Source organism: Tachysurus fulvidraco, chromosome 11 (assembly GCF_022655615.1).
Source record: "Tachysurus fulvidraco isolate hzauxx_2018 chromosome 11, HZAU_PFXX_2.0, whole genome shotgun sequence".
Taxonomy (NCBI): domain Eukaryota; kingdom Metazoa; phylum Chordata; class Actinopteri; order Siluriformes; family Bagridae; genus Tachysurus; species Tachysurus fulvidraco.
The window spans coordinates 10,116,249-10,141,948 of record NC_062528.1 but is presented as its reverse complement, the minus strand read 5'-3'; the positions used below and the strand labels follow the sequence as shown (position 1 = coordinate 10,141,948).

At 39.0% G+C, this 25,700-nt stretch overlaps 1 protein-coding gene across 1 annotated transcript in view; it reads left to right on the top strand.

Moving 5' to 3' along the window:
- Positions 1 to 25,700, top strand: part of dph1 (diphthamide biosynthesis 1) — an 88,096-nt gene that overhangs the window by 56,476 nt on the left and 5,920 nt on the right. The window contains exons 4-9 of the mRNA XM_027147703.2: positions 1,570 to 1,691; positions 8,687 to 8,841; positions 13,077 to 13,198; positions 18,458 to 18,526; positions 18,932 to 19,088; positions 22,416 to 22,516. Of these exons, the coding sequence (XP_027003504.1) occupies positions 1,570 to 1,691; positions 8,687 to 8,841; positions 13,077 to 13,198; positions 18,458 to 18,526; positions 18,932 to 19,088; positions 22,416 to 22,516 (726 nt within the window). The remainder of the gene's footprint in view (positions 1 to 1,569; positions 1,692 to 8,686; positions 8,842 to 13,076; positions 13,199 to 18,457; positions 18,527 to 18,931; positions 19,089 to 22,415; positions 22,517 to 25,700) is intronic.

Sequence of the window (25,700 nt, the reverse complement as noted above, 5' to 3'; positions counted from 1 at the left end):
GGAAAAAATGGAACTGGGAAAAAAAACCTAGTTGTGTTATAAATAATAGTATTATAGTTGTGTTATAATTAATATTAGTAAATAACCTAAGTATTTATACCCATAAATGAATACTTTATTTTATACTTTTTGAGTCTATCAGCACATCTTAACAAAATTTTCCTTTCTTTCTTGAAAACCATTCTTCATCCAAGAGATTTTAAGGGTATCTTCTGTGCAGCCCAGTTCACCCCACACCATAAGCTGTTTCTGTAGGATTTTCTTCAAATCATCTTGGTTTCATCTTGGACTGCTGAAGCCATGGTCCACAAAGAGCTTCCAAAGCATGCATGCTATCTCACTTGTTAAAAGTTATCAGACAGAATGTTCTGGAAAAGAAAGAAAACAACAGTCAGTGACATGACTAATAGCCTCCACAGGGGCAGGGGTCAAGCTATTACAATCCTCTGTTTGAGGAAGACTTTGAGAGTAAAGATCTCGAGCACACACCACAAGATGCAAACCACACATACACAGAAAGAATCAGAAGATTCCAATTCACAAAGAACAACAGAGATCAGCTACAAATGTTTTATAGCCAAGAACCTCTGTCTAAGTGATGGAAAGGACAAAGTGTTGAGGAAGGAAGGATCTGCTCATGGATCCAAAATATATGATCTCATCAGTGAAGCACAGTGGATGCGGTGTCATGGCTTGGGTTTCTGGAGCAGACTTACTATTCTTCGTTGATGATGTAACATGATGGTAGCAGCAGAATGAATTCAGAAGTCTATAGAAACATTCTGTCTGGCAATTTACAGAGAAATGAATCTGGACTAATTAGGAGGAACGTCTTCGTGCAGCAAGACAATGACTCAGAACATGATTAAGATGTTCTACTGATTAGAGGGTTATAAGTTCCAGTCCCAGGATTACCAGGCTGCTGGGATCCTTTTCCCTTAACTGCACAGTTGTAAAAAAAAAAAAAAGAGAGAGAAACTTTGTGTTTCTGATGCCATAAATGTACATTTAAGCTCAACCAATAACTTTGCCAGTCAAAATCCCTTACAGTCTTCACCTGATAATCACCAGACCTTAACAAAATTGAGCTAAACAAACAATTGAAAAAAGCTGTGGAAAAGCTTCCCAAACCTGGAAAACATTTACATTTACATTTACATTTACAGCATTTGGCAGAAAAGCTTCACAGAAGTAAAATGTAACAGTTTGTGATGTCAATTGGTAGCCAGCTTCATGCAGTTACTTGAGGAAAGGGATGTGCAACAAAATATTCAACTTTATTTACTTCATGTAGTCAAATACTAAAAATGTATTGGTCTGCCACCAAAGGTGCCTTGTACTAAGTTGTTTAACATATCCGGGTGTATATAGCAGGAAATGAAAGCTGAAATTTTGATCTATCATCTCATTTTTTCATCTCAAACACAAAGGTCGTTAATATATCGTAAAAGCAACCGAATAGCCTTGCTGTTTCAATGCAGTGTGTGTATATATATATATATATTAGGAGTTGTATACACTAGGACTTCAGTACAGATATATTGTTTGTTTGGTCTGATTGTGTGTCAGGTTTACAGGAGCTGATACACTGGTTATGGGTGATGTGACGTACGGAGCCTGCTGTGTAGACGATTTCACTGCCCGCGCTCTCGGAGCTGACTTCATGGTTCACTACGGACACAGCTGCCTGAGTGAGTCCCACACACTGTCTTAACTTTGTATTCCACTTCTTTTGTATAGAATCATTTCAATAGACTTAAAACCTAAACTTTTGAAACTTTATACTTTGAAAGTGAAGCGTTCAGTAGGAAACGTTTAAAACAAGTTTTGGGATTTTTTTAATATACGCTTTGTAAAAAAAATCGTGTTAAAATGGATTGAAAATGAAATCTTTACTCAGTAATATTCCTTTCATTCCTTTCAACATTTCAGTTTAAAAAAATTATACCTAGTTGTTTTACTTTAGCCTTGTGGAGGGAAAAAAGTGAAATAGTTCCTCAAAAGAAATTTTATGCTGTAACATTCTTTATATAATCAAGATTGAGAAAAAAAAAAAACATCAGGTGGACAATTAAAATTAAGACCAGGTCACAAGTTATAGTTAACAAATCACTGACTTGTTGATCCTTTAAAAATAACTTGTTCTGCAAAGTTCTATTTCAAATACATCATAGATGAATCTTTAATAAACTGTAAACTCTTCTGAACTGATGATTTGTTGGTGCTACCCACCCTGAATAGTGGAATACATTTGAATGTTCATTAGACTTTGATAGTAGTCCACTTTTATATTGATAAAAGACAGGACAAATTTAGCAGTAGTGCTGCAGCTGAGTGTTCTGTCGATTATAATGTCAATATTCTGATAAATTCTCATCAAACTCTTTCCAGAAGAATGGCAAATTATCAATAGTTATATAATCCTGACTAAAAACAGAGATTTTTAAAATATTGTTTATTAAATGGTTTAAATATTGTTTGATATAGCAGCATAGCAGTAGCACGTCGAAATATTGACATATACAGTATGTTTGACAGTGTCAGGACCCTGCAGAGGTGGAAGGAGACAGACCCGTAGGCAGGATAGCTTCAAATGAAAGGGGTTTAATACATTAGGAAGACAAACATAATCCACAACACACACTAATGCAACGCGGTTCACATATATAGCGACACGGACAATCCCACACAATGGGAAACAGGTGTGATGGCCGGGGAGGAGCAGACGTGGACGGGGCAATCACGTGACACAAACAAACAAAAAACGCACATGGCACCAAGTCTGCGCTGATCCCTAACGGATCCGCGCTGATCCCTAACAGACAGCCTAGGAAAATCCTAAAATAAATAAAAACCAGAAATAATTTTTAATTTCTCTTTACTCCCAAAAGGGATAATTGCATTCCACTGAGACACTCCAATACATTGATTGTCTTAAAGCAACTATTATTTATTAATTTACATTTACATTTAATTAACAATCCAGAAATAAAAAATAAATATTTATTTGCCCCAGCTGCCTTTTTCTGATGCATTTGCTAAGTAATTATTATTATTTATTATTACTAAGTTATTACTCACCAAGTTTTGCAGTGCACAGTAAGTTCAAATCCCAAATAAATACAAATCCCAAGAGACATTCAGCCAAAGAAGAATAATTGAATGTTGCTAACTCAATTTTTGTGAAAGACATGTTTTTATATTTCTATCAATAAAGGATTCCATGCATTAAATTGCATTAATAAATGACATGCATCCTTTTAGGTTCCCTTCATTATATCAAACATCAAGACACCAAGAAAAGGTTTTTCTATCAGGCCCATAATTATTATGGAAATTTTTAATAGTTTTCAGCCAGTGAAATGTGCTCTGACATTGCTAATACACATTAGTGGGTGGTGTATTAGTTAAATTCAGAGACAAGTAGGGTGATTATAATTTTTTGCTCTATCTCATTCACTCATGCCTATTTTGTATACAGATTTTGTTTTATCAGAGAGCTGAGTGACAGACGGGGTTTGGGGCTGGGTGGGGCTACAGCACCTCTAAGGAGTCTAGAGATTTCCCAAAAGCTCTCAAGGCTGTAGCCAGCCACAGGAATCAGTGTGTCAAGAAGTGTGAGCATCATAGATTTAGTTGTGTAAGTGCTAAGCAAAGCTGTCTTCAATAGCTCAGTGAGGAATCCATTCAGCGTGCAGCACATGAGGGATAGCGGACCTTTCTAAGGCCCCTGCTGCACATTAACCTAACGGATCAATGGAGGACGTGCATTAAGCTTGTCCTTTGGAAAGCGCCTGCCTTGAGGAGCCTGGGCCCATGCCTCCCGCCGCCAGTCTGCTGGCCCACATACAGTAGGAAGGAAATGCTAAATCAATACGGCCAATATATCTCTAGAACAATCCCTCCTCTCCTAAATATCAACACTCACCAGCAGAATATTAATGCAACACCTGTTGCTCAAAGCCCAGGATCAGCACACTCTATACACACGCGCACACACACAGATGGATTATTAGTTAATTATCTAACATTGTGTCTGATCCTGATTTTGTTGTAGATAATCAAAATGAACTTTAACACAAGTTTAATATTTAATCAATTATTTCAGGTAAAATATTCAAAATTGATAGCACTTCATTGGCATAACAACCAGAGGCAGAAAATGTCTCGGAACCGCAACAATTTGGTTCAGATTCAATTCAGGGTGCCATAGTTATATAAAATTTAATATAAAAAATAATATATAAAATTTATATTTTAGTTAATAAAGCAAATCTATGCATCTTGACTGAAATTATGTTACACTGTTTATCCTACAGTATATATCTCTATAATATATCATACTTTCGGTCTCCTTCCATCATTTGAAAACAGAGCACTTAATTTGGTTAGGATAGGATAGGACCAATTTTTCTCTTCTTCAGATGTTGATAATATTTACATGCAAAAGCAAATGTTGTAGGTTGCAGAGTTATGAAGTTGTCTTGCACAAGAAGTGTTAAATAGGTTTCAAGTAATTGGTTAGCTGGCTGCTTACATTTTGTAACTAAGTTATTATTAATTTACCTATACTGTATATAGCTGATTTCCAATGTGAACTTGTTAGAACTGTTCTTTTTCTGAGCCTGGGTCTTGTTCTATTGAATATATAATGCATTACTATGTCTTTATGCTATAGCGTATGCTATAGCTAGTCTCAGTCTCAGGCGCCATGCCCACAACCCAATGGCTGAACATCTGATGCCTATGGAACACAAAATTGCTAACACTTCAGGAGTCTCTTATTCATCTTGGTTGTATTCGACAGGATTTCTGAGAGACAAGTGCATTTTATGTTTTTAATGGTCCACCTGGAAAGGAAGCTTCTGTGATGCTCTATTTCCTCATGAAAAAAGGAAGCCGTCACGTTTACAACTGTTTCAGTTAGCACGTCTGAGGATCAGCTAGATATATACTTTATTGATCCCAGAGGAAATTCAAGAATAAATGCAGGATTTTACATATGATGAAGTTCACAGTATAGACTCGTTTGCATGTCTTTCTTAAATGAATGAGTTATAGTTGCACATCGGTCTGTTTTTGTAGGGACATCCACTTTTTGTAGGGACATCACCGCTGATCATGATATTGAACAAAATGAACCGTGATTGGTTGATTTGCCTGTCAGTCAGATGCCCTTTGGCGTGGTCCTTGGTCAATAATTGCTGCTATGTAGTTTATGTACTTTTGCCGTCAGTCCGAAGTTCTGGCAACATGGTGCTATACCCAACCCTATGAAGTGACTCTATCCAGTCAGTGGTTAAGTTAGGAACACTATACTAATGCTGCATAGGATTCCTGAATCGACTCTATTCTTTATAGCCGTTTTCCACAAGATTCTGGTTCATGCTGACACGATTGCTTCACATAATTGCTGAGGATTTGTTAGCTATATATTCATGATTCAAGATTCTCCCATTCTACCCCATCCCAAAAGTGCTCTGTTTGATTCAGATCCAGTGACTAGGGAGGCCGCTGAAGTACATTGAACTCATTGTCATGTTCATGGAGCCAGTTTAAGACGATTTGTGCTTTGTGACCTGGCACATCATGCTGAAAGTAGCCATAATAAGATTGTGGTCATAAAGGGATGTGTGCGTTCAGCAACAATGCTCTAGGGCATTAAAACCGTGCTCAATTTCTATTAAGGCACACAGTATGTGGCGAAAAAAAAAACATTCCCCACACAAGGGTCCATATAATCCGGCCAAATTCTGACTCTATAATCTTCTAGTTGCAGCAGAAACCAAGATTCATCAGACCAGGTGATGTTTTTCTAACTGCTTGTACAGGAATGGTGTGGTATTGGAATTATAGCCCATCTGCCCCGTTTCAATATGCTGTGCATTCGGAGGGGCTTTTTTTTCCCCTCATCTGGGTTATAAAGGGTGATTATTTCAATTACTGTAGATTTCCTGTCAAGTCTGGCCAGTCTTCTTAGACCTCTCTAAGGCTTTTCCACCCTTATAACTCAATATTGATGATGCTCAAGCCAGCTCAGATTCACTGAAATGACCTTTTTGAGCATTCACCCTAACTACTGTTGGTTAAAGATGACAAGTTTCTCCATGGATCCTTGTTCAACTGAAAATGCAAGTTGAGTAAATTGCAGGCACAAGATATAATATACAGATACAACATAGAATATATACAAATTATAAATATATATTTAGTCTGTGGTAATATAATGATATGCTTACTAATATTTTAATACTATTATTTTTAAAAATTTCTTTGAAGAAATTTGACATTTTTCTTTTTTCGGTTAGTAAATGTTTCCTGTATAAGTAGGTATACGCTGACCTTGTTTTGTGACAAGTTTGTGTGTGTGTGTGTGTGTGTGTGTGTGTGTGTGTGTGTGTGTGTGTGTGTGTGTGTGTGTGTGTGTGTAAAATATATGGTGCTTGAGTATGATGTGATCATTTGGATGTATATCCAATTAAAACACATTTTCCATGCTAATTTAATGTGAGTGTGTGTCTTTGAGATATGATTTTGCCCTTATGATTTTTACTCTTTGTGTGTGTGTGTGTGTGTGTGTGTGTGTGTGTGTGTGTGTGTGTGTGTGTGTGTGTGTGTGTGTGTGTGTGTGAAACGCATGCCGTATGATTTATCAGTCTGACAGCCTCCATGCAATAAGATGCCTTGGAAATGAAGCATGATGAGCATCAAATATAACCCTGTCAAACACCAGTAGCACGTTAAAATCCATTTGGCCTGAATGAGACCTCCGACCTCTCGCTGTCTTTCTCACACACTGCTTTTTCCATCTCGTCCTGTCATCCTTCATTTTCGCTGACTTCATAAGGCCTCTCACTCATGTCTGCGGTAGCAGTTATGCATGAGTGAGGAGAGAGAGAGAGAGAGAACAGTGAAGGAGAGAAGATTCATGGTGCTTGTTGACAGAGACCGTAACTGTGCTAAAGAAGAGCCTCTGGACTGCGGTCCTAATTGCCTAAAAGCACGAGTCAGTTGTGCTTAAGCCTCACGTTTTTCTTCTCCTTCTTACTTCTTTTCAGTTTCATTTGATTTCCAGGTTACTTTAAAAAGTTAAGCTTACTGTCAGTCAAAGGTTCAAAATTTGTCTCGGGCCTGTGTCTAAATGAACATTCTGATTTTGCTTTACAACATTTGTACATTCAAATATTTATCATCTCCTCCCTTTCTCTCTTATAAACATTTTCTTTTTTCTCCCAATTCTTACCTCATTCGTTCTCCACATTAGCTTTTTTTTTAATATCTCTAACTGCATTTTATCACCTCTGCTATTTTCTGTTTTATGCCACGGTGCTGACAAATGCTCGACTCTGATTGGTCAGGCCATAGCGATAAATTTTCATGACAGCTCTGATAGCAGTCCTGGCTTCAGGGAAAATCACAGATTATTACATTATCATTTCTATACTTACACAGAGGATCATGTAGTAAATAACATAATAACAAATGTCACAAAAAAAAAGCTTGGCATGTTCTTATTTAATAAAGAAATATGTAATTATTGGTATATTTCTGTAGTATGAAAGGACTTACTTTTATTGGAAAATAATCAAATTGGGGGTGATAATGGCATCCTCCATCCATGCCCCTGCCACCAATAATTTGTTTTTCCTATAATAGCACACCTTGTCACGTGTTTTTTTCCCTATTTCTCACACGACCCTTTCTTAGGTTCTTCATATTCATCCATTTTCAACCTCTTTGTCAAGAGTCTCTCTGCTTTCTCATCTATCTCCTTTGTATTTTTACTTTCCTTTTTCCCCCATCACGGGTCATTATCTTGTTCTCTCCTCCCACACTAGTTTTATTGCCAGCATATTTGAAAAATCGCCTGTGTTTTTCTAATAGCAACAAAATGGCCATAGTATGGGACTCCTGAGTGAATTCAGCAGGAGCTGATATAATTATGATCATCAGCACTTAATGATAATGTAAGAGGAATGTATGCATGGCTCACTCTTCTCACCATCTCTATTTCTGTCTTTGTCTCTCCCAGGTCTGAATAATGTGTGTAATTTATATATTGTGTGTGACTTATGTCAGCCAGCTTTAAACAGTCTTATGTAGGGCCATGTGCAAACTATAAGGGTCTGAGGTTTTTTATTACAACAGTGAGAGTAAATTGTGTAGATTAGATGTGTTGAGTTAAAATCTCACTCTTTCTCTCTCCCTATCTGTCTGTCTGTTTGTCTGTGTGTGTGTGTGTGTGTGTGTGTGTGTGTGTGTGTGTGTGTGTGTGTGTGTGTGTGTGTGTGTGTGTGAGTGAGAGAGAGAGAGAGAGTTAGAGAGAGAGAATATTTTTGGAAATAGTAAAGATTTTTGAATGTAAGGCTTGATATGACCGTGTACCCTTTGAACACATCTCCTGATTATTTCCCACAAGAATGTGACGTTATACAGTAGGTTACACAGATGTTAGTAACATCATAACATTTAAATATTACAGTAGCATGTTAAAGGCTTGAGGTCACTCAAAATGTCAAATTAGGGTATAAATCCCTAGCTTCATAAGTGAGACAGTGTCCATGTGTCGTGTGTCGTGTGTCGTGTGTGTGTGTGTGTGTGTGTGTGTGTGTGTGTGTGTGTGTGTGTGTGTGTGTGTGTGTGTGTGTGTGTGTGTGTGTGTGTGTGTGTGTGTGTGTGTTTACAGTTCCCATAGATGCCACGGCAGGGATCAAGATGCTCTATGTGTTTGTGGACATCCAGGTGGACACAGCTCACTTCCTGGACACACTCCGGTTCAATTTCCCCCCAGGACACTCCCTCGCTCTCGTCAGCACCATCCAGTTTGTGGCAGCACTACAGGTGACCTTTGCTCTCACAACTTAGTAGTGACAAACAAACATGCTGTGTAACTCTAGTTGGTTGGCAGAGTTTTATAGAACTGAAAAATACAATGAGGTCAGGATATAGAGTTATATTTCTGAACTGATTTGTTAAGAAGTTTTTAGGCCTGTGTTTTCATTCTGTATGTACTGTAGATTTTTTGCAGTGTGTAATTCCCAATATCAAAAGAACCAAACAAATCGTTTTCTGATTTCGACACAGGAAATGGACTGTTTAGGCAGGTCAGTTTAGGCGAGTGGTTTGGTTGTCAGTTTAAATATATACATCTGGTACATTGCACAGCGAAATACAGTAAAACAACATTCCTCCAGGTTGCACTAGGAAACAACACTGAAGTACATAAGACTACACAGAACTAAATAAGACATTCGCAACACTACATAAAGTGTACAAAAGTGAGCAACAATGAAGTGATTAATAAACTTAAATTTCAATACTATAATCATTAAAAGAGCTGACAATTACACAATAGGTCTTCCTACTGGGTAATGAACGAACTCTGGTGAATTCATTTATTTAAAAAAAATCTATAGAGGAAAATAGAAATATCGATGATACTACTGTATGAAACTGATTTTGTTTGTGTCTGCAACGTCTTTAAATGTTGCAGGAAGTCACATATAAACAAGCCTCATTTAAATGAAGAGTGTGCATGCTATTTTAGTCTTTTCACTGTCCTGATATGATGTACTAACATAGGAATTTAGCAGTGAACAAAGACAAATTTCTCAGATAACCTACCTCTGCTTACCTCTGCTTTCTAAGTCAAATTGCATGTGTATGCATTTCCCAGACTTTCTTATTGAGTAGCGACACTACCCGTTGTGACTAGTGTTCCATCCATCCACTCATCCATTCATTCTCTACACCACTTATTCTTCTGGGTTGCATGGAACCTGGAGTCTGTCCCAGGAGACCCAGGGCACAAGTCAGGGTACACCCTGTACAGGATGCCTGTCTAAGACAGGGCACAATTGCACAGACACACACAAACACACACACACACACACACACACACACACACACACACACACACACACACACACACACACACACACACACACACACACTACATACTATTTAGAGATGCCAGACAGCTTACAACACATGTCTTGGGACTGGTGGAGGAAACTGAAGTACCCGGACTAAACCTCCAGTGGTGAGAATCAAACCCCCAACCCTGGAGGTGTGAGGGAAACGTGCTCACCTCATCACCAAGCCACCGTATCCCGATGGATAGTGTTTCTATTTGCTTAAACTCTCATATCACCTTCAAACCTACTGTAAGGTCTTTTTTTGTGTGGCATCTGTATTTTGTAGATTAGTAAGGATTTTTTAATGTAAGGTTTGAAATGACTTTAAAAAAAGGGATCATAACAACATTCAAGACAACAGTGGAAAGTTTTCGAAAATAATCAGAGCTGAACATTGCTGTGCATGAAATCACTAATCATATTTAATCTTCCAGACGTACGTAACATACGTACATACGTATGTGTTAATAATCCCGCTCACACAGTCACTGCTTCTGCACATGCATGCAGAGTTATGCATCAAGTATAAGCCTGGCTTCATTGTACCACACCAGTGGGGATTATTCTCCTATAACCGCATAACTTGTCATGTTTTACTTCTTTACGTATTGACTCGAGCTTGATATGACCGTGTACCCTTTGAACACATCTCCTGATTATTTCCCACAAGAATGTGACGTTATAGGTTACACAGATGTTAGTAACATCATAACATGTACATATTATGGTAGAATGGTTCAGTATTGGGGGGGCACGGAGGCTTAGTGGTTAGCACGTTCGCCTCACACCTCCAGGGTAGGGGGTTCGATTCCCTCCTCCGCCTTGTGTGTGTGGAGTTTGCATGTTCTCCCCGTGCCTCGGGGGTTTCCTCCGGATACTTCGGTTTCCTCCCCCGGTCCAAAGACATGCATGGTAGGTTGATTGGCATCTCTGGAAAATTGTCCGTAGTGTGTGAGTGTGTGAGTGAATGAGAGTGTGTGTGTGCCCTGTGGCACTTGTTGGCACCGGTTGGCACTCCGTCCAGGGTGTATCCTGCCTTGATGCCCAATGACGCCTGAGATAGGCACAGGCTCGCGTGACCCGAGAAGTTCGGATAAGCGGTAGAAAATGAGTGAGTGAGTGAGAGTTCAGGATTGAGGTCACTCAAAATGTCAAATTAGGGTATAAATCCCTATATTAACAAGTGAAAAGGTATCCCTGTATCATGGAGGAAGCTTGTTTCACTCTCCTAGACTAGTAGCAGAAGACTCACCTACACTAAATTGGGGGAAAAATTTATTTAAAAAAATAATCTAACAGAAAAATGAATCATAGCTCACTATTGAGCTTTATATTTATTCAGAAAGGGCTCAGTGGGTCTCGGCTCAATATTGTTATTCAATATTGCATTTAATTAGGCTCCCTTGTATCATTTTACTGCCTTTTATTAGTTAGTCCATTCTTATTGCCTGCTTTATTTTTTTATCTCTTTGCTTCTACTTTATTTCTTTTTATCAGTCTTTTTATTATTCCTTCTGTACAATAGTTTGTCAACTTGAGTTGTAAGGCTGGCTGGCTTTAGGACTGCACACAGTGTTCTTTATTATTGCAGTATTGGAGTTGAAGACTGCAATATGGACGTGAACACACTAATACTCCCCTGCACGGATGTGTTCTGTGAACATAATGACTCAGGATTCAGGGCATCAGTTAACTTTTCACTTGATTAATCATGGTGTTGATGTTATTAGCAGATCAAACCCAGGCAGTGTGTAGCTGTTACACATCACAGTTTTACTGCTTTGTGTTAATATACGGTGAGAGGTATAGTAATTTAGACAAATGTTTAGTAATGCAGTTACTATATTCAATTTATGTTGGCATACAGTAGGAAGATTTATATATGAGCAGCTATTTAAATATTTTATTGTTAATAATTGTTGTAAATTTATTTGTGTTGTTATTATTATTTATTATTATTATCATTTATTATTATTATTATTATTATGGTAACTGTGGTGTAGGGCAGTAGTAGTGCTGGTGGTGGTGGTGGTAGTACTAGTGCTGGTAATTATGGTGTAGGGCAGTACTAGTGCTGGTAATTATAGTGTGGGGCAGTAGTAGTGCTGGTAATTATGGTGTAGGGCAGTACTAGTGCTGGTAATTATGGTGTAAGGCAGTAGTAGTGCTGGTAATTATGGTGTGGGGCAGTAGTAGTGCTGGTAATTATGGTGTGGGCAGTAGTAGAGCTGGTAATTGTGTTGTGGGTCAGTATTAGTGCTCGTAATTGTGGTATGGGGCAGTAGTAGTGCTCGTAATTGTGGTATGGGGCAGTAGTAGTGCTCGTAATTGTGTTGTGGGGCAGTAGTAGTGCTGGTAATTGTGGTGTGGGGCAGTAGTAGTGCTCGTAATTGTGTTGTGGGGCAGTAGTAGTGCTGGTAATTGTGGTGTGGGGCAGCAGTAGTGCTGGTAATTGTGGTGTGGGGCAGCAGTAGTGCTGGTAATTGTGGCGTGGGGCAGTAGTAATGCCCGTAAATGTGTTGTGGGGCAGCAGTAGTGCTGGTAATTGTGGTGTGGGGCAGCAGTAGTGCTGGTAATTGTGGTTTGGGGCAGTAGTAGTGCTGGTAATTGTGTTGTGGGGCAGCAGTAGTGCTGGTAATTGTGGTGTGGGGCAGTAGTAGTGCTGGTAATTGTGGTGTGGGGCAGTAGTAGCGCTGCTGGTGGTAGTAGTAGTGTACACTCTCACTGTGGCTTTCTGTTTGAGTTTTGAATCTGTTTGTGTTGTGAATTTTCTGGGACAGTGTTGTCTTATGCAGTTGTGGTTGTTGCTGTGTTGGTGTTTGTGATGCCTGTGTTGTCTTTGTGCCACAGTTGCTGTCTAGGCATTTGTATGGCGCTCCGGGTGGCCACAGTGGGTCGGCCTTAAATTTGTTCTATTCTGTCTGAGCTGCTTGGTTTAAAGCCTCCAAATGATTTCTGTCTCCGACGTGCCTTTGCTGCTCTGCTGTTAATTTGGAATGTTGCTCGTCTCGTTCATCTTTACTTGAAGTACAGGAAAGGGTATCTGGGGTCACACTCTTCTTTCTCTCTCTCTCTCTCTCTCTCTCTCTCTTTCTCTTTCTCTCTCTATACCGCTTCATCTTCCCAACAACAGTAATATGTCTGTCTCTGTTCCCACAGGCGGTCAGTGCAGAGCTGAGGCCGGATTACCAGGTTCTTGTGCCTCAATGTCGGCCGCTGTCTCCGGGAGAGATCCTGGGCTGCACCTCCCCTCACCTTGATAAGCACGTCAATGCCATCATGTGAGAACATAATCTTTTCATTTCTCCTTCTTGCAGCATGTGTGTGTGTGTGTTTGTGTGTGTGTGTGACTGTTTGTGTGTCTGTGTGTGTGGAAGCAAAGCAAGGCTGGAGGCCATACATCAGTTTTAATGAAAAGCGCATCAGTCAATGTCTGGGAAGCACTTGAAAACACAGTTAAGGGAAATACACTCAAAGGGCTGGGGCAGGTACTGTATGAGTATAGATGATAGAGGTACATATGAAGTATGGACTTGTATTCTTCAATATCTCTCACACATCACCATGAACCATCGACACACATAAGCCCGGTGAGTCTCTGTCTCACACAAACTGTATAAATCACTTTGCTGTGACCAGTGGCATCAAGTATGCTATTCACTTTCCTCTCAGAGAAGAGAGCGCAGATACAGAAGGGCATACTTGTGTTTCTGCTCTTAATAACACACATGGGCCTCTCTGTGTGTTTCACGGAAGAACTAAAGAGCTTTGAGTTTTCTAAATGAGAAATCGCATATTATTGTGTGTACATATCTTGGGTAAATTGAATATGGAAAATTCATCCAGTCGTTACCTTTCTATATGCCTAAGATTCTGTTCTTTTGACAAATCACCATCTCTCTCTTTGTCTGCCGGTGGCTTTAACTACCACCAGCTAACTCACACTGCCTACAGCAGATCTGAGTGCCATTATAACTTTGCCTTCATAACTAACACAGTCACAGCTGAAGAACATACAATAAAAGACCCATTGCTAAAGGTTTCAGGCTTTAATGAACCTATAAATGAGTTTTGCCCATAAATGTAAGATATCTAAAGCACAGTGCAGTCATCCTGACACCTCTTCTTGCAGCCAAAGCACACTCATACACTGAACCCAGTAGAGCTTGGGTTATTGTGTATTGTTTTGGCTTTGTTCTGTATTCTGTATTGTTTTGGCTTTGTTGTGATTTTATGATTTTAACAGCTTTTTAAACCATCTGAGTGTACGAGAAGCACAATTTCACCGTTCCAGCCTTTTTTTTTTTGCCACTTGCAGCATGCCACTAGAAGCTTATACAATTCACACCCACGTTTCTGACTTGCCACCTGTATAAAAACAAAAGCTTTACAGAAACATTCTACTTCACTGGTCATTACAGATAAATGATTTAGTCATACTGCCAAGCTTGTGTTTGATGTTCTGTAACACAAGCTCCATCTCAGTGGGTTTTAGTTCCCAGAAATTGAACAACTCCTAAAGCAGAAACTAAAACGCTTCTGTATCTACAGCCTAGGAGTCAAACTCACAAGGCCACTATTGTATAACTGAAACAGTTGCTTACTCTATGTTTTCTGCAGTCAGCAAAGTGCATTGTGGGTACAGGAACCCGTTCCGGTACATGGGATTTCCTGAGCTCACTGCATAGGGAATTTGGTACCACATCAAACATACTGTACCTGGTTGCCTACATTGAATACATGTTTGGGGAAAAAAGGTTGCATGTTTAGGTTTGGGTGTGCATGCATGTTTGTTTGTTTGTTTTTCTATGGCAGCATGCAGATGGGTTAATTTGCATGAGCTCATGTGTGGATGTGGACGTGTGAGTATATGTGAGTGTGTGTGGGTTGTAGAGAATGTGTAGGCTGTGGTGGCATGGCTCTGAGCAGATTCTCTTGCTGAAAATTAAAATTTCATAACTAGCATCAGTACCTAGTTATTCGCATCTTTTGATGATCAGTATGCTGCTGCCTCCTGCTGATTTCTCTATTTGTAATCCATAAGTTTAGTTTTTGTCTTCTCTAGTTAAGCCTTGTTACTTGCCTGCAGACTTAGAAATACCTAAAGGCTCGGCGTGTGGAAGTTATTTTCTCTTCTTCTAATAAATACCCTCAGACATTCAAAATGTGATGATGTGGCATTTGGTTTCTTGTCTATAGGGTAGTAGGAACTGCACTTATGTTATAGAAGATAAATAAATCAACTAGTATCCATTAAATGGACCATGACTAGAAATTAATTGGGCCAATTTTAAAGCCAATTTGTTTGTTATGATTTTAAGATGGTCTTATACTCCTTATAATCTTCTCAGATTATCCCATGATCTTCCAGTCCTAACACTTTATTCAATTGGATTTAGTTATTTGTCACAAAGCGGCTTTACTGGATGTAGATCTTCTTTTCACCTAATGAGCACACTAGAGGCATGAACGCAAGGAAAAACTCTGAGACAACATCAGGAAGAAAACTTTAAAGGAACCAGGTTTAAGGATACCTGTACTGGTCTACATAAAACCAAATAGTGGGAATATAAATCAATAGCATGTGCAGATGTAGAAAAGTAAAATCAAACAACATTAAGTGTTCAGGATGTTCAGTACAAGCATATTTTGAATAAGATCATTTATGATTAGAGAAGCAGTTCTCACGTATTAATCTACATTATGAAAGTGAGAATATTGACTGTAGGCAGGGAAAGACTTAACCATGAACTGTATTTGTGAAGTGCAAATCTTTTGGGTAACATGTGGGACTATCCATAGAAGCAGAAGGTGCAAAAAGGGTCCAAGTAGAAGTAGGGCATGTATTCACAGTCCTATCATGGATGCTATTTAAAGTTGTAAATATTAAACATGTTTAATATTAACAACTGCATATCCTAGAATGTTCAGCAATGCCAACTGCCTTGCATGAAAACATCATTTTTACTTTGAGACTAATATCTTATGGCACCCAAGCTTAATGCTGTGTTCAACTTCCCAACTTAGAACTCAGCATTTTTTTTTTAACTCTGTGCATTTAAGCTATAAAATGGGTCATCATTCATGCTGTGAGCATCTGCACTGATTAGATGTCACTTGCCGGACTCTGGGATTAAGGAGACTACTTTAAACTGGGATTTTACATGTAGGACTTCCAAGATTAGGGGCATTTTTTTCTTTGTGTTTTTTTTGTTATTTGTTATTTTGGGGTTGCTTTTTTGGTCTCCTAGTGAGAGGTTGGAAATTCACAAGCTTTACACAAAAATGCAGTTTTAATGCAGCGCTAATTGAAATGTACTTGAAATTTACTGAATATGCTGTGAAGTCCGAATTTTAAGGTCTGAGTGTCTGGACCATTTTTAACAGGTCTCATAGCACAGTCATAGCACAGACTTGTAGGGTGCGAATGTGTAGATTGAAAGGTGATTTAAAAAGAAATCGATGAAAGGTTGAACATGTGTGTGTTGTGAGAATGTTTTTGTATTGAGGCATAGGGGAAAGAGAAGTGCTTTTCACCAGTCTTCCCTTCCGTTCAGCACACACACGGATATATAGCGTGTTACCTGAAGAACACCACACACAATCCACCAACTCGCTTTAAACTGCGACGTGAAATCTACAAAACAGAGACGCAAACTCTAATTCACCAACCTGCCCTTTTTTCATAACTTGCATTATTATAGCCATTATATCATACACTCCCAAAAATAGCACCAAGATTAACAACTAATTAAGCGGTGGTGTATTTTAGAAGATATTTTAGTATGAATAGAGAATGGGTAGAAAGACGAACTAGTGTTAAATAATAGAAAAGCATTTTCACTCTGTCTCTGTAGAGTTGAGTGAAATATACAGTATAGCTACCTCTGTGGGACGGAGGGAGAAGTGGATTGGGACCCTTGTCGTGCTGCTTGGAGCTCTTTATAGAGCAGGGAGATCTGTCTCATTACAGTAATGAGCTTTTCTATTGCTGAATTGCTGAATGTGGCATGCTTTAAAGGAGCTTTAAAATTCTGAATGAGAGTGTTTTTAAATCTGCAACCATGAATGTACTTCTTAGTGAAACCTGTACAGAGCTAGAGCGGTTCACTTTGTCATTCCAGGTCAACATGCCTCCCTGTACACAGCCATGCATTAAGGCCGCAGCTCTGGTCTATTAAACTCTTTTGTGCTCATAGTCTCTAATGGTCTAATAAAGTATTTTGTGATTTCGCAGCAGGACTGCTGAGGTATGCACATTGCCATTTCTGTCCACTCTGACGTGAGTGTGTAACAGCTATTACATTAACGTAGCTGAGCAGTGGACCATATTGCACAGGGTTTGAATGCATGTGCATTTTGCTCAGCCTTTTGCTCTTTCAGGTCCAGAGGGATGCCACTCATTGTGAGTCCGGTCCAGTTTTTCGAAGGCTGGCTAATTAAGAGCCCTATTTTCTTCTCTCCTAGGCCTCATTCGGAAGCTCCATGGTTATATTTCCCACTATTACCTATGGCACATCTTCTGTTGTCAGCTTTTTCAGGACTCGGCATGTGAGCGATTGTGCTTAAGTGAACATTTAAGCTCTTAAGGAATTTCAATGTTCACTGTTTGCACTTTTATAAAATGTACTATATTCAAAGGGGGAAAAAATCATGTTCGAATAGGTCTTCTATTGTGACAGTTCTGAAAAAATGCTGGAGACAATTCAGCATGGACCTGGGTGTTAGAGGCTGTTCTTATTTTGGGGCTAAGTTCTAAAATTGTCCATGGCCGCTAAGATCAAGTTTTAAAGCGAGTAATAAAAATTACATCTAACCATCTTCTGCAAAAATAGGTCATGCAAACATGTTTAATGTAGACAGTGTATCTATGATGTGCAGAAAAGTTTCTGATGTAGCAACAACTGTATGCTAGTACTCAGGGTTTTTTTTTTAACTTAAATAACTATAAATAATCACTCCTCTGTCATATACCAGGAATATTTCTAGTTAGTTTCAGGTTCTGAGTCTGTATATGGAAATAAGTGCAGTTCTGGCTCTGGGTCTTAATTAAACCATTTATAGAAATAGGTTTTTATCTATGGATGTCACAGACTTTTCAGCCCTCTAGCTAATTTTTGACATCTGGGTTATACATCCGGGTCATGAATTGATTGACGTATTGAGCCTGTGAGTGTGTTGAACGCCGACTATGTCTGCCATAATATTATCGTGCAACGTGAACATGTCAACTGGAGGATGTTTACAATTTGACCTGCTAATACTATCTGAAGCTAATATAAACAAATTTCTGAGAGGATAGCTAAGTCACATCCTTAAATGTTAATAAACATCACTGCTAACCAAAACCAGAAATTTCAGAGAAGATTTTACAGCAATAATTACTAATTCTAAATCTAGACAAAACTTCTGAATGGATTTGTGTGCATGTAAGAGTGTGCGTACGTCTTAACAACCTTAACGGTTCAGTGTACTGAGCTTTGTTTTCTTTCTAAATCCCTCCTTCCACTGACTGATATAACATATGTTTGCCAAGACAGATACCTTGGGGATGGAAGATTTCACTTAGAATCAATCATGATCGCCAATCCAGATGTCCCAGCTTACAGGTAAACCTCATAGGCCCAGCACAAAGAAATGATCACTGCAGTTTCTCTGTTCATTAATGACAGGCTAAAGGACTAAAGCAGTCCATCAGTCACTGTAAGCGGACATCCTAATGAATGTAAATCATAAAAAAATCCTAATGCTTCCACTTTTAGCAGGTATACACACAGCATGGTGGGTAATGTAAGGAACCAAATTAAAAACAAACCAACATGTTAATGAAGTATAAATTTATTAGATAACTCTGAAGCTGTTTACAAATGAAATCTTGAAAGATTAATTTGATTTACAATAAGATAATAATAGATTGTTTTATAATTTGACTGATGATAAGATTTTTCTGTTAATGGCATGTATTCAGCTTTCCTGTATATGATGGCAATGCAAAGAATAATTGTTTTTTGCAGGTATGATCCGTACAATAAGGTTTTCTCTCGGGAGCATTATGACCACAAGGCCATGCGCACCAACAGAATGCAGGCCATAGAGACAGCACGCTCTGCCCAGAGATGGGGTCTGATTCTGGGCACGCTGGGTCGCCAAGGAAATCCCAAAATCTTAGAGGTAAAAGATTCATCTTTGTTAAATGTACACTCCTCTCTGAAAGCACTGGAAAGCCAGACCAAATGTATTGTTTTTGATAAAAGGCAGTACAAATATAAAAATAAAAAAAGATGACAGATCATAGTTTCGGCTTTCATTTCCTGATATTTACATCTGGTTGTGTTAACTTAGAACATGGCACCTTTGGTGGCAGGCCACCCAATTTTAAAAGTATTGGACCAGATAGTCTTAAAGTAAGTAACAGTGGTTTGATTGCATTTTGTCACCAGTGATGACATCAAACAATTGTTGTTGTTTTTTGTTGTTGTTGTTGTTTATTAGTGCTTTAAAATGGCTTGCTTTTCTCCCAAAGGCATCTTTTTGAACTTCATGCTGGTTTGTTCTTTTAAATAATTGCAGTAGACACAAGTGAACCCCAGGGCTCAAACGAAGAGTATAAATTGTGATCTATCAGTTGTTTAAGCAGCCAGTCTAACAGAGCAGACCTGGTAAGAGTCACTTGTTCCAATATTTTTGATGACTTGGGGGCAAAAAATGGGCAGGTTCAAACAAATGGCACCATGGTTGAAGTAATATTAGGAAATAAAAGCTGAAATTCTGATCTATAATTCTTTTGATGTCGAACTATCTCTCTCTCTCTCCCCCCCCCCTCTCTCTTTCCCTCTCTCTCTCTCTCTCTCTCTCTCTCTCTCTCTATATATATATATATATATATATATATATATATATATATATATATATATATATATACACACACACACACACACACACACACACGGATAATACTGCTGTTCCAATATTTTTGGAGTGCAGTATATATATATTTATTTTTTCTACCAAATTTCAGATTTCTATTTAATAAATACTTAATACAGATACCTACAAGCACCTACACCTTATATTTTTTCTTGCTCTACTGAAATGTGCGTGGGGTCTTAATCAGTACTCAGGTCTGGGAGGGGGTCTTTTTCAACACCCCATTGCTCCCTTTGCCTCTTTTGATCTGCTCATTTTTGTTTTTCTCTCATGTATTGTGTTTGACTTTGTTTTGACTGATCCAGTCTTAATTGGTATGCATAGGCGAAGGGAAACAGAGACTCTAGGATCTTTCCAACATCTCCCATTTTGCTGTCAAATGAGATTTTTAAGCCAACATGAATCTCTCTCTAACTCTCATAACACTGTGTTTCCCAAATGAGATCTATATGAATTCCATTCTGAGACAAATAGACATTCAGATGGATATTCTGATGGAATAAATCTGTAGCCCTTGTCTGTTAGTCTCTGAGAGAGCAAGGCATTAGTTACTGTCAGCCTTCAGCTGTCAAACTGTCACTTGTGAAAAGAGTTGTACTTGAAACATTTAAACTAGAGGTGATTAGGTACTTAAGGTAAGGTAAATAATAAATACTAAAATAAGTCTAGTCAACTTTAGTTGTACTGCTCCTTATTAGAATCTATTCAAAGCAGCTTCATGAAGGAGTAAACATGGAAAAAGTGTAAACTAAATAAAACACAGTAAGGCAGCAAAGGGCTAAAATAATATAACAAAGAAACAGCTAATGTTAACAGTCCCAACTTCTATTGCTAAACTGATGGCTAACATGAGCTAATTTGGCAGATAGTTAATGGATATATAGTCATATTCATTCACTGCTACAGCTAGCAATCCAGCTATTGTTAGATTATTAGACAAAACGTCTGGAAAGATGTATTAGTCACTATTTTCCAGTCTTAGCTGTTAATGCTAGGAAGGTAGCTAACGTCAGCTAGCCTAACCCAATTTTTAAGAGGATTCCTAGTCAGATTTTGAAATGTTCATAGTTTTCACAGATAAAGGTTATGAAGCATTTCATACTAACATAAGTTAACCTGACAGTACACACACACACACACACACACACATACACACACACACACACATTGAAAGTCTACTCTGGAATTATTTTAAAGTGAATCTTCTGAGTTTTTCTTCATTCTTAGAACAAATTAAGCCAAGGCCATGAGAGTATAAAGTGTGTGGAAGACATTTATCCATAAACAAGCTAGATAATATAGAGCCAGGTCTTGCAATTACGTATAAGTCAGTAATAATAATTTGTAATCAGTGCCAAATTTAGTTGGAAGGGAATGTAAGTCAGACATGGGTGATTTGGCTGAATTTCCTGGATCTGGAAGAAGTCTGGCAGCAGTACTATGAGTGAGCAGGTGAGGAGACTACTCTGGAACTCTGGAACAAGTCATCGTTCTAAGTGTATATATATATATATATATATATATATATATATATATATATATATATATATATATATATATATATATATATATATCAGTCATTACTTTCATGCTAAGTTAAATGAAGATGTGTTTTGTGTTTGCTATAAATGCCACCTGCAATAATCTGTTCATTTACTGAGTAAAGAGAAGAGGTAAATATGCCACTTTTATTTATTTGTTGTTTGTTGAGCCTTGGGGCTTTGAAGCCGTTAACAGCTAATGTTCACTCTTGCAATGTTCTTCACTAGAAATATGTATAGCCCAAAGGGTTTGGAGCTGTGTGTAATGTTCTCCTGCTCAAGAGTTATGTATTCATATTGCTTGCATGAAGTGTAATGTAGTAAAGAGGATGGGTGAGCAAGAGAAGATGTTGGAGTGGCAGTGTATGCACAATAAAAAGTCTCTGGAAAGCCGTTTTGACTTAAAATGAGATTAAGATGCATATATTGTCTATGTATATATATGTTGAAGAATTGAATGCTCTCTTTGCACTGGGCATTTCTTTACCCAGAGGAACAAACGTTTGTAATTGTAACACACATACACCAGGTGAGGAACACTACTCAACTGAAAATGCACCATAAATCTTTGCAAAGTTGCAGTATGAGAAAATAAAGCAGACATTACGGAGAATAATGTGTCAGTGTAGCTGGTTATAAAGTAATAATGACATTTTGTCAAACCATTTGTGTCTATATTGCAACCCAGTATGTAATGGCCTAGTTCTAAAGTTTAAATGAGCTTCAGTACACAGGTCTGTTTTTGATTTTCTGTCTGGTTCGAGGTATTTGATGTCTGGCAGCAGGATGAGTCCTGCCTAAAGTAGCAGTGTGACCATTTTTTGTGTGGAAAGCTAGACAGCCCCGGGTCATCTGGTATTTTGCTGTGATGAATAAATTTATAGTCTTATTTCTTTTTTCCACCTGTATTAACCCCACATTCCCTCTGTATTTCTCTCTCTCTCTCTCTCTCTCTCTCTCTCTCTCTCTCTCTCTCTCTCTCTCTCTCTCTTTCTTTCTCTCTCTCTTTTCTTTCCTTTTCCCTGTCTAGCATTTGGAGGAGAAACTGAAGGCACTTGGCAGGTCATTCACCAGGGTGCTCCTTTCGGAGATCTTCCCGAGCAAGTTGGCGCTGATGAAAGACGTTGACGCGTGAGTCTCATCCCATCATCCCATCTTGATGCAGAATCACGTTCTTATTTTTACGCAATTAAAACTCATTTCATCCCCCTTCAAAAGATGCAGCCTTCCCCAAAACACGGGGTGCATTAATCTCAGCTATAGTGCCCCCTTGGGACTCACAAGCACAAAAAGAATAGAGATTGGCTTAGTTTGACAGCCAGGGAAGATAACACTCGTGATGGCATGGCAACTTTTTTTTCATAACTCACCATTGTTCTTTTACCTAGAGGGTACTGTGAGTGTCATTCAAGATGTCAGTTTAATTATTACTAGCCTTGGAGCTTTTCTATTTAGCGCCTTGTGATATTGTGATGGGCAATGTCATGCATATTGTGTGTTCAGATGTTATTCATTAAGTCACGTCACATCAGACCACACACACCAGATTTCTTTCTTACCCAATATTCAACACAATGGAGTGTATGTTATGTGCAGGGCAGCTCTGAAAAGCACTTTCGGTGCATGTTTATAGGCAAACTGTAAGGGTTTTCCATCTCTATTGCATAAGCTTGCTCTGAATAAGGAGCACCACCAACTTCTGCACATGGAAGCACACAAGCAGAGCACAGATCCTGGGATACTAGGAAGCTATAGTACAGTTAAGTCCTGGAAGCTATAGCGAAGTTAAGGCGAGTGGATTTGGACGCTTGCCTCCCATGTGACACTCTCATACGCCTCTGGGAGCTACACAGCATACATAATCCCAGTAGGACGTAACAGATAGAAGCTCACTCTCCAGCCTGCTTTCACTCTTCCTCTGCCAAGTGCCACCAGCATCAGTAGCACATCTTTTAGTGTGTTACATAGCTTCTGGTATTAGCCTCATTTTGAACAATAGCACGCGGTGACGTGGACTTTAACCGGTTGACTTGCCTACAGAAGGCTGAATAGAATAATCTTCTCAGGAGCTGAGTCTGATCCATGCCCCCGGGTATGAATTCTGAAAGTACTAGACTATGCAAAAGAACAAACAAAGATAACGGTAGAGCATGAAGTCCCTACAAACCATGTAAACATCACAACACTTTCATGCAGTAAACTATTGCTCGATCTCATGGATATTTTAATCGCATATAAGCTTTCATTCTAAAGCACTACATAGAAAACAGTAATGACAATTGTTCTTCAAATTTTAAATACAGAGTTATGAATCACAGAGTTCTTTCTTGATCCGTGATTCATAATGACTTTGAATGCACTGCACTGGAAATCTTAACATAAATCCGATTCCCACGAAGTCCTTATATTCACCTGCTCTGGTGTAGGCCTGGCCATTTACCGCTGCTCTGCATGCTAAACTGTGAGCAGAGGGTGAAGTGGCTAATTAAAACGTATTATTGCCTAGCAAACTGAGGAGCGAGGCAAGTTTCTAGGCCTTCCTGGTGCAGGAAAGCCCTCCCCTTTTCAGGGCTAATCACATCTCTCTCCACTTCTCACACTCCCTCCTTCCATTCGACTCTTTCATCAGGAAGCCCGTCTCTCATTGTGGCGGTGGGTGTAACGATGAGCTGAAGAGGCCTCTCATTATGGCCATATTCAGTGGAAGCCAAACCGAGGCATCATTACACAGCTTTGACCTGTCATCAGTTTAAAATTTGGTGTTGAAAGGAGTGTACGGATCCTCCTACACACCTCCTACATCTTGGAGGAGTGTGTGTTCTACATGCCTTTAACACCTAAGGGCAAAGGGACACCTGATGCTGCATCTGAAAGTACGGAAAATTAATTACAACACCCGTGTTTGCAGCACCTCACACAGACGAAGCTAATATTAGCACTTAAAATTACTCGCTTTTTTTTTTTGCTCAAAGTAGCCTGTTTCAATCCACATGGCTCTCCAGAGGTATCCTTCTTTCCCCCCTTCCTCCTCCTTCTCCTCCTCTGTTTCTTCTCAGCCTGCGGGCTTGTGGGATCCTGAGCTGTGTACACCCACACACCTTCACTTTCAAATCTTCCCTTCCAGCTTACAGTGGCCTCCACTGGAGACGCTCTCAAGTTAAAACAATGAGAAAGGCTCAGAGCCCGGTCTCAGTACGCACTAGTTGTCCAACGTGAAGAACGATGTCGAGTCTGAGACTTTCGGCGGGGGATACGTTACTGTGAAGGAGGATGTTGGTCGTTTTTCAATCAATAAGTGGTTAGCTTGTCGATTGAATAAAGGTGGAAGCAGGGCTAAGGGATCAGTTTAGTTGAAGCCCCTTATCAATTCTGCAGTTCAAATCAAAGCAAGTGAGTGTGGGAGAGAGAGGATGTCAAGATGTCAACTTGCCCACATTTCACAACTTGAACTTTTTTACGCCTCCAGATGACGTTGTATAATGCTGAACAAAATGTTTTTCCTTCAGGGCTTTTTTTTCTTGTATGCGATCAGCTTGGTTTTGTTCCGATCATTTTGGACTTGCCAATCAATATTCCAATAAGTGTATTGGCTAAATAAGAGGTCTCTAGGTGTGAGTGTGTCTGAATAGGTCCTCTATAATGGACCGGCTTCCCATCCAGGGTGTATTACAGCCAGTGTCCTCAAGATCGGCTCAAGATCCAATGCAAACCTGCTTACTGAAAGCAAATGAAGGAAGCTGAAGTTTGGGAAAAGGACAATCTTAAACTAGTTTCAGTGAATCTGTACCCAGAATCCTGGTCTTTACTGACAGGACTAGAGTTTGATATGATTAGCTCTGTTGAAGTCTGTCTGCCCCATGGCTCAACTGGGTTATAAAGAATGGTCAGTTGACAAGCTTGTAGCTTTCCCATCAGTTTGAACCAGTCTGGCCATAACCTCCATATTCTCCGCTGACCATTCTCATTAACAAGATCTTCAGAAAACTGTCACTTTATTTGTTTGTTTGTTTGTTTGTTTGCACCTTTCTGTGTAAACTTTAGTGACTATTGTGCATGAAAATCCTTGGAGCTCAGCAGATTCTTAAATACTCAGACCAGCCTATCAGGCATGCACAACCGTGCCATGTTCAAAGACGCTAAGATAACATTTAAAGTGAACGTTGACCTGTAGCTTAATGGCATCTCTATATGACTGATAGACTGGGTAATTGCATGAAGGGTGTTCCTATAAAAGTGGCCACTTAGTGCGTATGAGCATTGTCTTAAAGACAGTCCTATGAGTTATTGAGATTTGGATTAAACCCAAAGATAACTA